This window comes from Urocitellus parryii, chromosome 2, assembly GCF_045843805.1.
Source record: "Urocitellus parryii isolate mUroPar1 chromosome 2, mUroPar1.hap1, whole genome shotgun sequence".
NCBI lineage: Eukaryota > Metazoa > Chordata > Mammalia > Rodentia > Sciuridae > Urocitellus > Urocitellus parryii.
The window spans coordinates 105,493,814-105,507,699 of NC_135532.1; the positions used below are offsets into that span (position 1 = coordinate 105,493,814).

At 37.3% G+C, this 13,886-nt stretch overlaps 1 protein-coding gene across 1 annotated transcript in view; it reads right to left on the bottom strand.

Moving 5' to 3' along the window:
• Gk5 (glycerol kinase 5) overlaps window positions 1-13,886 on the bottom strand; it is an 80,507-nt gene that overhangs the window by 22,072 nt on the left and 44,549 nt on the right. Inside the window, exons 6-11 of the mRNA XM_026385054.2 lie at window positions 10,959-11,034; window positions 10,137-10,198; window positions 9,867-9,940; window positions 9,603-9,663; window positions 6,909-7,035; window positions 4,707-4,811 (exon numbers count right to left, since the gene is read on the bottom strand). Coding sequence (XP_026240839.2) covers window positions 4,707-4,811; window positions 6,909-7,035; window positions 9,603-9,663; window positions 9,867-9,940; window positions 10,137-10,198; window positions 10,959-11,034 — 505 coding nt within the window. The remainder of the gene's footprint in view (window positions 1-4,706; window positions 4,812-6,908; window positions 7,036-9,602; window positions 9,664-9,866; window positions 9,941-10,136; window positions 10,199-10,958; window positions 11,035-13,886) is intronic.

Below are 13,886 nucleotides of genomic sequence, written 5' to 3' on the forward strand. Positions count from 1 at the left end.
CTTTCAGGAATGCCTGTGCTTCCCTCAGAAATTCAGTTCCCTCCTCAAAGTCAGGGTCATTTGGCTCCACCTCCCAGAGAAGACTTTTCAGCATTTTTTTGTTGTTGTTTTTTTTGTGTGTGTGTACTAGAGGTTGAACTCAGGGACACTCTACCACTGAGTCATATCCCCAGCCCTATTTTGTATTTTGTTTAGAGACATGGTCTCACTGACTTGCTTAGTGCCTTACTTTTTGCTGAGGCTGACTTTGAACTTGTGATCCACCTGCCTCAGCCTCCTCAGCTTCTGGGATTATAGGCATGCGCCACTGCTCTGAAACCACCCACCCCTCTACAACCACCCACCCCTCCACAACCACCCACCCCTAAACATTTTTAAGCATTTTGAATCACAATGAATGAGCCTGGAACCACCTAAGCGATGGAAATGACTCCCTTGAATAATGTGCCCATGAAACTCAGGAATGAGTAGTAGTTTTTAACCAATGAGTGTGAAATCAACTATTTGCATCTTCTGCAAAGGAATAAAAGTAACAAAAGGTATAACTAAAAGAGATGAAATATGTAAACTATTTTTTATTTTTGATAATCTAGAGTTATTAAAGACATGTGCCTAGAATATTAGGAGAAACACATTTAAGAAGGAAGCGACATTTAAATAATAAAGAGCTTTGAAATAAATGTTGTTTGGTTAATAAGAAATCTTATGCATATAATGAGGTACAGGCTCAAAGAAAAAGAGAAAGAGAGAAAGGAAGAAACTGGCATTTTCCTCCTGGAGTGTGTTTTCTGCCAATAGATATTTTTTCTTCAAACAAATCAATTCAGTTCCAATCAGCAAAGAATGAAGTCAAAGTTGCACCATAATTTAATTATAATTATGTGGAAAGAGGTATATATCCCCCAAAGATAAACTTAAAATAACCCTTTTTACTCTAAACTTTTTAAATTTGGATTCATCAGAGCTTGGTGCTGATAAGGCCAAGGTTGCGGGTTCATTCCCAGTACGGGCCACCACATACCAACCTGAAATCCCTCCTCCGGAAAATCCCTCCTCCAGCACTTCCCCAACCAATGGGAATCCCCAGGAGAACTCCAAAGTAGCAGGCCTAGCTGGACAGCAGGGGTCTAATATGCAACTGAATAAACCGCTTAACATAACCATTATCATCTCAATGGCTTGCTGGCATCACCTCTCAACCACTCTGTGGTGGCAAAAATGCCATGCATCATTCCGACTCAGCTAAGGCTCTCAGCAATTATGTAAATTACTTATAATTAAATTACTTATAAGCATTATTAATATTTTGGTATATAATATTCTATGCTTTATGAAGGAAATATTGTTTTATAACAAGCTGTTCATTATTCATCAAAGAAATGCAGAGAAAGAGCCCAAGTGTTCAACAGCTGATGAATGGATAAATAAATTATGGCTTATTCATACAATAGAATATTATTCAGCAATAAAAAGAAATGGAGGGGGGCTGGGGATGTGGCTCAAGTGCGCTTGCCTGGTATGCGTGCGGGCCCGGGTTCCATCCTCAGCACCACATACAAACAAAGATGTTGTGTCCACCGAGAACTAAAAAATAAATATTAAAACTCTCTCTCTCTCACTAAAAAAAAAAAAAAAAAAAAGAAAGAAATGGAGGGACTGGGGTTGTGGCTCAATGGCAGAGAGCTTGCCTAGCATGTGTGAGGCACTGGGTCTGAGATCCTCAGCACCACATAAAAATAAAAAATAAAATAAAGGTATTATTATGTCCATCTATAACTAAAAATAGTTAAAAAAAAGAAAGAAAGAAATGGAGTACTATATGTATTCTATAGCACATGTGATCCTTGAAAACACACTAGTGGAAGATGTCAGTAACAAAAGACTACATAAGATACAATTCATCAGTACGAAATGCCTGAAACAGGCAAATCCACAGACAGGAAGAAAATTAATGGTAGCTCAGGACTATAGTGAGAAGGACTAGGATTAAAATGGTATCAGGGCTACTAATGGGTAGGGTGTTTCTTTTACAGGAAATAAAAATATTCTAAAATTAGATAGTGGTGATGTTTGTAACACCACATAAACACTCTAAAAACACTTTATTTATTTATTTTTAGGCTTTTTAATTTTTTATTTTAAAAAAATAACCAGCCAAGAATCAAAAATCATTTTATTTCTATTATGAAAGAATTATCATGAATTACTTAAGATCAATTTTTTTTGGTGGGGGGGTACCAGGGATTGAACTCAGGGGCACTCGGCCACTGAATCACACACCTAGCCCTATTTTGTATTTTATTTAAAGACAGGGTCTCACTGAATTGCTTAGTGCCTCACTTTTGCAGAGGCTGGCTTTGAACTCACAATCCTCCTGCCTCAGCCTCCTGAGCTGCTGGGTTTACAGGCATGCATCATCACACCTAACCTCAAGATCAATTTTTAATTGCTCATGGTAAATTAAACTTTTATAAGATTTAGATACAATATATCTTTGAAAAGCTAAATTAGCTTACTAACTCCTAAATTAAATTGAGCGCAAGCCCTGAATAATATTGGAGTGCACACTTTAAATTGGTGCACTGTATGTATGTGGATAATATCTCAATAGAGTAATTCGAAGTAAAAATTACTTATATAGGCTAACCTTTAAATGCTCTATCACCTCCTTAATGCATCACAGATATGGTCCATGTCATTAGGATATGCAACTACTTGGGGCTGGGGCTGAGGCTGAGGCTGAGTGGTAGAGTGCTCACCTGGCACATGTGAGGCCCTGGGTTCGATCCTCAGCACCCCCCAAAAAATAAAATAAAAAGGGCTGGGGATGTAGCTTAGTGGTAGAGCACCCCTAGGTTAAATCTCCAGTACCAAAAAAAAAAAAAAAAGAGCAACTACACTGCTGTTTTAAATATACACTGTTGCCCTGTATGAATATACTGACATTTATTGCAGGCTTTATTACTGTACAGAACTTATTTCCAATTACTACATTAAACATCCATATATGTACACATCTTTGCCCAGCTGTATGATTTTTATAGGAAATCAACAGAAGTGCATGCAAAGGGTCTGCACTCTGAAAAATGCTGCATACTACCCGGCTATCTTCCAGAAAGGCCATACTAATTACAATCATTCCAATGGAAAACAATAATACTTTTTTTTTCTACATTTCTACCAATGCTGAGCATCATAAAACTTATTAATCTCTAACAGACTGACAATTGGAAAAAAAAAAAGTAGTTTCATTTTGTGTGTGTGTGTGTGTATGTGTGGTACTGGGGAATGAACCTGGAAATGCTTTACCACTGAACTACATCCCCAGCCCTTTTTTTTTAAAATTGATTTTATTTTTTTAAATACACAAAAGTGGAATGCATTATAATTCCTTTTTTTTAAATATTTATTTTTTTAGGTGTAGATGGACACAACTCAATGCCTTTATTTTTTTTATGTGGTGCTGGGGATCGAACCCGGGTCCCGCCCTTGCTAGGTGAGCGCTCTACCGCTGAGCCACAATCCCAGCCCCTACAATTCTTATTACACATATGGAGCACAATTTTTCATCTTTGTATATAAAATATGTTCATGCCAATTCATGTCTTTATACATGTACTTTGTGGGTTTTTTTGCATTACAATTCTTATTACACATAAATACCACAATTTTTCATATCTCTGTATATAAAGTAGTTGACACCCAATTCGTAACTTCATACATGTACTTTGGATAATGATGTCCATCACATTCCACCATCCTTGCTAATCCCCTGCCTCTTCCCTTTCCCTTCCTCCCCTCTTCCCTATGTAGAGTTCATCTATTCCTCCCATGTTCCCCCTCCTTACCCCACTATAAGTCAGCCTCCTTATATCAGAGAAAACATTCGGCATTCGATTTTTGGGGATTGGCTAACTTCACTTAACATTACCTTCTCCAATGCCATCCATTTACCTGTAAATGCCATGATTTTATTCTCTTTTATTGCTGTTAAAATTCCATTGTGTATATATGCCACATTTTTTTTTACCCATTCATCTACTAAAGGGCATCTAGGTTGGCTCCACAGTTTAGCTATTGTGAATTGTGCTGCTATAAACATTGATGTGGCTGTATCCCTGTATTATGCTGTTTTTAAGTCCTTTGGGTACAGTTCCCCAGAACTTTTTAAAAAATTAAAAAAAAAAATATTTTGAGACATAGTCTCGCTAGGTCACCCCAAACTAGCCCTTGCAATCCTCCTGCCTCAGCCTCTCTAGTAGCTGAGATTACAGGTGTGCTCCACCTTGCCCAGCAAAAGGCAATATTTTTAAATGCATTACTTTGATTATTGGCTATAAGCAACAGTTCATAATGGTCATTTTATTATGAAATGCCTGTATTCCTTTGTCAATTATTTGTGATTTGTTTTCCTGACATGCTGCAAATTGTTTTTACTAACCTGTCTTCTAATTTTACCTAAGACATTTTTCCCTGTACTTCCGATACTTTAGACACTTAAATCTATTATTCTTTTCCTTTATGGTTCCTGAATACCTAGCTTTAACACCTTAATATCATAAAAACATTCCATATTTTCTTCAACTCTAACACTGTAATGTTTTATTTAAATAAATACCCCATTTGTTGCCTACTGATCTCCAATCATGTGGCATAGTAGAATTCTTTAAGTCTGACCTGTGAAATACATTTAAAAGTCAACTTACCTAATTGCTGAGCCCATTTTATGGCACTTCCAGTGTCTCCTGCATTGCCTTCAGCTAAGCATACAACTTCTTGTCCAATCTTCCACCCGATCAATGGATAAAAGCCTTAGAAAACAAGCAAACAATTGAAGTCATTTAATAGATACACAACTCAAAGAGAGACTGTTCCAATAGAACATGTAATTTGTTTACTTATTTATTTAGGTACTCAGAGGCATTTAACCACTTTATTTTTTATTGAGACACAGTCTCAACTTGCTTAGGGCCTCACTAAATTGCTGAGGCTGGCTTTGAACTTGCAATCCTCCTGCCTCAGTCGCCGAAGTCCTGGGATTATAGGCATCTTAGCCATCTTAGAAAAATGCAATTTTATTAAAAAAAAAAAAAAAAGGAAAGTGCCTATTAGGTCAGACCATTTGGATTCACATTCCAGCCCTCTCTCACTAACTAGTTGTGATCTAACCTATTAGCCTGTTTCCTCCACTGTAACATGGCCTATGACAGAGAGCTTGCTGTAGGAGTAAACTGAGTTTACACATGAAAAGAAGTTAAAGAATTTAGACCAGTACCTGGCATATAACATGAACAATAAATGTTAGGATTTTTTTGCTTTTGTTTGGTTTGTTTTTGTGGTGCTGGGCTGATCCGAGGACCTCATGCATACTAGGCAAGTGTGCTAACACTAAGCTACATCCTCAGCTCCTAAATATTAGTTTATTTAGCTATAGGCCTGTCTATACCTCTAGACACATGGCAATAAATATTTTGAGAAGTAAAGGTAACTACAAGATCAGTTTGCTAGAAAGCTATGCTGCTGTATTTACCCATGGTTTCCAAACAAGACTCCTACATAGAAACAGCTGAGTATAATGATCAACATTTTCTACCTTTCATTTTCCCAGTTAGGGAGAAAGGAACAGCTGGATTAGGCATGGAAGACAGGAAAAAATATTTTTAAAAACAGATCTGAGCAACCATGTGAAGAAAACAGAGCCCAAATCAAGTGTCCCAGACCTCCAGGGAATAGTTCTACAATCTAGATTTCTTTGTTTGCACATCTGCAAATTCTTGGTAACTGAAATCAACTGTCATTAAGACTTGACACATGCATGCATCACTAGTTAACAACTATCACAAAAAAGTTCAGAGAAAGAATAATTCTTAATAAATAGGAAAAACAATTAGGATTGGGGATGTAATTCAGTGGTAGAATGTTTTTCTTAGCACACACAAGGCCCTGGATTCAATCTCTAGCAACACCAAAAAAAAAAAAAAAAAAAGGGAGAGAGAAATTTAAAACTTTAATATAACATGTAATACAGATAAATATTTGGAAGGCTAACCAAACTACTCTGATCTTTTGATTTCCCTCCTCCTCCTCCTCCTTCTCCTTTTGTAGTACTTGTTATTGAGCCCAGGGAGTGCTTACCATTGAGCTACATCCCTTGCCTGTTTTATTTATTATTTTGAGACATGGTCTTGCTAAATTGCCCAGGCTAGCATCAAATTTATAATCCTCCTGCCTCAGCCTCTCAAATATCACTGGGATTACAAGCCATGGGTCACTGCACCTGACTTTTATGGTTGATGTTATTGTTTTGATACTTGGAATTGAGTCCAGGGATACTTCACCACTAAGCTACATCCCCAGCCCCTTTTATTTTTAATGCTAGAGAGGGTTTTGCAAATTTACTTAGGGCCTTACTAAATTGCTACAGCTGGCCTTGAATTTGAGAGTCTCCTGCCTTGGTCTCTCAAATCACTGAGATTACAGGTGTGCACCACCATGCTAACTCTCTTTCTTGGGTGTTTTTTGTTTGTTTTTGCATCAGGGATCGAACCCAAGGGCGCTTAATCACCGAACCACATCCCCAGCCCTTTTTATTTTTCATTTTGAGACAAGGTCACACTAGGATGCTTACAGCTTCACGAAATTGCTGAGTCTGGCTTTGAACCTGCAATTCTCCTGCCTGGGCCTCACAAACCACTGAGATTAAAGGCATGCATCACCACACCCAGTCCTTTATTGTTTTTTTAATGTTATTAACTTAAAGGAAATAAAGAAAATGGGGATTAATTGTTTCTAAGAATAATAATGTGTTGGATCATCCTTAACATAAAATGAGTAAATAGTTTAAGGATCATCAAACACTTATGAATATAAAAACTGAGATAAGACCAGAATAAATTCTAATTATTTACCTCCAACAGTATGTTGAGGGTCATTTCCAGTATTAATATCCAAAAATGTCCCAGTTCCCATGGTTAATTTCACGTCTCCTGTCTGGAAGCAGCACTCTCCGAACATGGCTGATTGCTGGTCGCCGACCTACCAAAAGTGTTCAAATGTAAGACCCACGGCCCTTAGCAGTGGTCCATTTTATTATTTTTCACTGCCTCACTTATTGCAGTCTTGCAATTAAATATTTATGTTCTCATTCACATTTTCCTCAAATTAAAAAAAAATAACATCCCAAAGAGAACAGGGAGCAAAAACTACAGGACAGGAGTCTCTCTAGGATTAGCATCATGTGCATAACTAATGTGCCTTGGTAATTTTTATTTTGGGGATTTTTTTTTTTTTTGGCCTCAGGATTTTTTAATGGGCAACCTACTTCATTACTTTTAAGCATCAGATAAATAATCTTAGAAGTAAAGGTCAAAATAAAAACTGTATAGAAAAAAAAATTAAGTTTTTTTTCATTTTCATCTTACAGAAAAAAATTCACTAGTCAAAGTAACTGACTGCACAAGTTTCTCTTTTATTAAGAACGATGGGTGGGGGGGTGCTAGAGATGTGGCTCAAGTGGTAGCGCACTCGCCTGGCATGCGTGAGACACTGGGTTCGATTCTCAGCACCACATAAAAACAAAATATTGTGTCCACCTAAAACTAAAAAATATTTAAAAAAAAAAAAAAAGAATGATGGGTGGGGCTGGTGTTGTGGCTCTGTGTTAGAGCACTCCCCTAGCACGTTCGAGGCCCTGGATTAGACCCTCAAGTACCCATAAAATTAAATACATAAAATAAAGATATTTGTCCAACTACAACTAAAAAATAAATATTAAGAAAAAAGGATGATGGGTGCAGCTGAGGATATAGCTCTGCAGCAGAGCACTTGCAGGAGTGGCTGGGTTCTACCCTCAGCACAATTTTTAAAAAAAGAATGATAGGTAAATGTTTAAATAGAAACACACCTAAGTCAAAACCATCCCTTTCCCAGCCATATATATGTGTGTGTATTTTTTTCTTCTCATCAGCACCAGGGTGATTTAACACAGGAGCCCTTTACCACTAAGCTACATCCCAGCCCTGAGACATGATCTTGCTAAATTGCCCAGGATGACTTTTAACTTGAAATTTTCCTGCCTCAGCTCCTGAGTAGCTGATTTTACAGGAGCCACTCAGCTCCAACTATATATTTTTATAGGAAAATTATATCATTTTGTTAATATAAGTAAATATAGCACACATACAGGAATATTTATTCATTTATATTTATTAAAATTTTTTTCAGTGCTGCCTATTGAACTCAGGGCCTCAGATAAGCACTTTACCACTGAGAAATAACCCTAATCCCTAATCCTACTTTATTTATTTATTTATTTATTATAATGTTGCTATGTTGTCCAGGCTAGTCCAGAAATTCTGGGCTCATGTGATCCTCCTGCCTTACCATTCATTCCAAGTGTACCTATGCAATTGGCTTTATAGGACAATTTTTTTTTTTTTTTTTTTTGGTGGTGGTGCTGGGATTTAGCCAAGGGCCTCATGCTTGCCAGGTAAGATGTCTACCACTGAGCCTCTTCTCCAGTCTTACATGGCAAGATTTTAAAAACTAAGATTAATCTAGGGCTGGGGAATGTAACTCAGTGGCAGAGCACTGGACTAGCATGTTCAAGACCCTGGGTTCAAGACTCAACACAATAAATAAATAAATAAACTTAATTAATAAAAAATAAAACTCATCTAAATAACCTTTTTTAAAAAAATTATTCCAGTTATACCTTAATCTAATGCTGAACCTAACCCCCAAGTGAGTAAGACTCACTCTTCCTAAATGACCGTGAAGCTGTAACTGGGGATTAAATTCCCTTTCCCTCGTCTGCTCCGTCAGCTACTATGGAGACTGTCCATCTAGGGACACCGAGTCTCTGCCTCCTGCTTATGCTTCTACCGAAAACAAAACGCAACATTTGAGTTTCTTTGCAGCCTGATAACAGGTAGCAAATTCTGGTGGTTTTCCAAATTTTGACTCTTGATCTAGCTAGAGAAAAAGAATATACTGATGAAAGGAACTTTATAAATCAAACATAACAAAGTTAAAATTTTTTTACACCAGCTTATATACCAGTAGATGCTTGGTAAGGATTTTATAAAACTCAAATACTACTTTCTCTAATTTGAATTGTTCTATTACTTTTGTGAATATATTGTACCCAATAAAAACAGTGGCCCCATCATTGTTTTTATCTCATAATATCAAATATAAGCCACACATTACTCAGAATACATCTTTAAAAAATTTAACACACTCTTTCTGGAAGACAATACATAAGTAAGTTGGAAAAGATCATGAGGTACTTCCATGACAGAGGCTGGTCCAGTGGTCCCCTTACTGAAATACAGAGGATACTTGTTCATGTCCAGGACCCTTGAACTTGAAAAGGAAAAGGATACTTTAACTGATTTTTCTTTGGTGCTTGGATGGAACATGGGTACACTAGGTAGAGCATGTCAGTCAAGTGCTCCACCATGAGCTACACCCCAGCCCCGTTAGATTACTCTGACCTTACTCTGCCAAGGACGTCTGTCTCTCTTAAAGTGAGTTCCAAATATTCATATATTCATTTAGTTTCTACAATACAAAGAGAAACCCTCGTGTTTTGGACTTACCAAGGCAACTATTGGTATAGGCACACCAAATATCTCTTCATCCACTGATCCAAAATTGTGGCTTCAAATAAGATTGATTAAAAAGTTAGTTATAGCTCTAGAAATATTAACTCTAAAATTCAGCAAACTGTTTTCAGCAGAGGCCAACAAGTCAGATATGAACATACAAACACCTCAGGTATGTGATAAAATGCTTTTCCCCAACAAAGCAAAAATCTTTCAAGGACAATGTTGCTGATTTTCACGTCTGATGTTCATTATTACCTGGTGTCCTTCACGGGAGGCAGGAGAGAGAGTGGTATGGAAATCATGGAGGTAATGAGCCTGCTCCAACACATCTATGCATGAAAACACAACATTAGAACACACACATCTGCACATTTCAAACCTACGTAACCATCTCAAAACACTATATTGTACAAAATAATCACATACAAGTTTCACTAATTATAATAAATTAATTTAAAAAACCTAAAACAACCCCACCTAAATCTTTCAAAAATTGGCAATTGAGAAAGAAGAAATCATCTTTACCTCATATGGATCAAAAAGTCCAGTTGTACTGGCATTTGAAAAATCCGTGGCATACTGAGAACCTAAATTACATGGGAAATACATTTATTATCAGATAACGTAAATAAATATCCTTAGTTTATGATCTATTCCTTTGTCTACTTTCAAATTCATTCCAAAATGAGTATTTTTCCAAAATAGTCCCCAGAGAAATTTCCCTCTTGATCTTTGTGAACTTTTATAGCTTATAAAAGCACTTTCATGGACAGTGCCACTTTCTGATCCCCAGTTTGAAGATGAGAAAAGAGGCTCAGAGCTGCTAAGTGAATGCCTACAATAGGTTATATCCAACTGCAGTGTGGCAGATGTGATACTCAACTCAAGTTTTACCACTCTGAAAACTGAGACTGTTACACAGTCTTATATTTGAGGTTCCATCATTATTTTATTTTATTGGTACTGGGGATTGAACCCAGTGGCACTTAACCACTGAACTATATCCCTAGCCCTTTTTTACATTTTATTTAGAGACAGGGTCTCCTGAGTTGCTTAGGGCTTCACTAAGTTGCTGCGGCTGGCTTTAAACTTGTGATCCTCCTGTCACAGCCTCTCAAGCTGGGATTACAGGTGGGCACCATAGTGCCTGGCTATCACAACTTTAAAACCATCCTCCTTTTAAAACAGATCTGAAATACATCTAGCTTTACCACAACATGTAGTGGACATCAAAGAGTAGTATGTCTGGGATAAAGGAAGGAAAAGGTTAACTTCTACTCTATTGTAGGCAATCCTCTCTCAGTCTAATTTCATTTACTTGAGATAGATCTATCAGGTCACCTTTACCTTTTGTGAGCTTGTATAGCAACCAGGTATCAATAGTCCCAAAGCAACAATTTTCTTCTTCAACTGCCTTCTGTACCTTGAAAATAAAACAGCATAAAATCAATTCAGTGCAAATCAGTAGATATATATTATAAAATTTAATGTATTCATGTAAGAGCAATTTTATAATATATTCCAAACAATTTTAAGCAATTATCACAGTGTGAGATTTATGAGGGAGTAGCTTTTATTTTCTGTATGGTATTTCTGAAGGGCTTTAAGCTTTACACCAAGCATGTGCTACTTTTGTAACTAAAAATAAAAGCAAAACACATATTTTTTTAGTTTAGATATACAAATACAAGAGTATAGCCTAAAGCAGGGATGTCATGTTGCGACTAAAGGGCCAAATCCACTCCACTGTCTGTTCTTGTACAAGTTAAGAATGGTTTTTAAAGAGTTTGTTTATGCAGTGCTTAGGATTAAACCCTGGGCCTCATGAATGCTGGACAAGTAGTCTACTACTACTGAGCTATACTCCTTTTTTTTTTTTTTTTTTTGTGGTGCTGCGGATTAAACCCAACGCCTTGTGCATACAAGGGAATCATTCTACCAACTGAGCTATATCCCTAGGCCCCTATTCTTTTTTTTTTTAATTTTAATATTTATTTATTTTTTTAGTTTTCAGTGGACACAACATCTTTGTTTGTATGTGGTGCTGAGGATTGAACCCGGGCCACATGCATGCTAGGCGAGCACGCTACGGCTTGAGCCACATTCCCAGGCCCCCCTATTCTTTTTAATACCCCAAAGAATAATATTTTTGAGGGGGTACCAGGGATTGAATTCAGGGGCACTCGACCACTAGGCCACATCCCCAGCCCTATTTTGTATTTCATTTAGAGACAGGGTCTCACTGAATTGTTTAGTATCTCACTTTTGCTGAAGCTGGCTTTAAACTCATGATCTTCCTACCTCAGCCTCCTGAGCCACTGGGATTATAGGCATGTGCCACCACACTCAGCTAAGAATAATATTTTATGACATATAAAAACTATATACAATTTGAACTTCAGTGTCTATAAATAAAGTTTTCTTGGAATCCAGCTATGGTTTTTTGCTGATAGATTACCTATGGCAGCATTTGTTCTACAATGGCAGAGCAGTTATGACCCAAATCTTATGGCTCTCAAAGCCCAGAATATTGCTATCTAGCCATTAGAGAAACACATGCCAATACCTGGCCTAAAGCATGGTAGTTTTTGTGTGTGCAAAGGAAAGAACCCAGGGCCTCTGCACGTACTAGGCAAGTACTTTACCACTGAACAACATCCCTTGCTCTTTTAATATTTTGGAGACAGGGTCTTGCTAAATTGCCGAAGCTGGCATTGAATGTGCAATCCTCCTGCCTCAGCTTCCAAAGTAGCTGGGATTACAGGCAAATCCCAGGGGTCTATGACAATGCAAAAAAAAAAAAAAGAAAGAAAAAGAAAAAGAAAGAAATAATAATGGTAGACCAGTAACAATGAAGAGATCAAAAAAATTGAGAAAAAATAACTAGAAAGATTTGTTAAAATAGATATAAAAGAAATCAATGACCTAACTCTACAAAACATTTCAAAGAATCCTACAGAGACAATAAAGGAACAATATTTAGAGAATTAAAGAAAAATCTAGGGGCTGGGGATGTGGCTCAAGCGGTAGTGCGCTCGCCTGGCATGCGTGCGGCCCGGGTTCGATCCTCAGCACCACATACCAACAAAGATGTTGTGTCCACCGAGAACTAAACAATAAATATTAAAAAAAAAAAAAAAAAAGAAAAAGAAAAATCTAAAAAGAGGGATTAAATGAGTGGTAACTGAAGTGATAGGGTGTGGCTGGAGGAGGTGGGAATTGAGGAGTGGCTTTGGGGTACTTATTTATTATCTGTAGAGTAGTGTCTGTCTCAGCTTCTTTTTTTTTTTTTTTTTTTTTTTAAAGAGAGAGGAGAGAGAGAGAGAGAGAGAGAGAGAGAGAGAGAGAGAGAATTTTTTAATATTTATTTTTTAGTTCTCGGCGGACACAACATCTTTGTTGGTATGTGGTGCTGAGGATCGAACCCGGGCCGCACGCATGCCAGGCGAGCGCGCTACCGCTTGAGCCACATCCCCAGCCCTGTCTCAACTTCTTGATCATCCTGCAAGCTGCTTCCCTCTGCCACACTCTTCTTCCATGAGGTCCTACCTCACCTTAAGCCCCGAGGAATGGAGCCTGCTGTCTATGGTTTGAGGCTCCTGAAACCCTGAGTCTCTAAATAAACCTTTCCTCCTCTACAGTTGTTCTGGTCAGGTCCTTTTATTTGCAGCAGCAACAAAGCAGGCTAAAACAACTTATGAAAGGCAAAAGGAGGGTGTACACAGAATAATATCTTCATGAGCTCAGACTAGGAAACAATTATCCAAAAGGTCACAAAAAAGATCATATATTAGGAATAATAAACTCACTACTTTAAAATTAACAACTCCAGCTGCCCCCCCCACCGAAAGACATATGACAGAAGGCAAAGGAAAACTGGAGAAAACATTCGTAACACATACCAAGCAAAAATATCCATAAGTGTGAGGAATATGCAAGGAAAAAAGAGAAAACAGTTTTTAATTGTAGAGAGGAGACTCCAATCGGGCTGGGGTTGTGGCTCAGTGGTAGAACGCCTGCCTAGCGCGTGAGATGCCCTAGATTTGATCCTCAGCACCACATTAAAATAAATAAATAAAACAAAGGTATTGTGTCCAACTACAACTAAAAAATAAATATTTTATTTTATATATTTTTTTTCATTTACCAAAGAAAATACTTTATTCAAGTTCCCAAAACAAACTTGAGGGGTTATTCTGGGTTTGAACTGAAGATAAAAAGTCAACTTAAAATATGAAAATGAATACTTTTCATTCAGTGACAGTCAAAATCAAT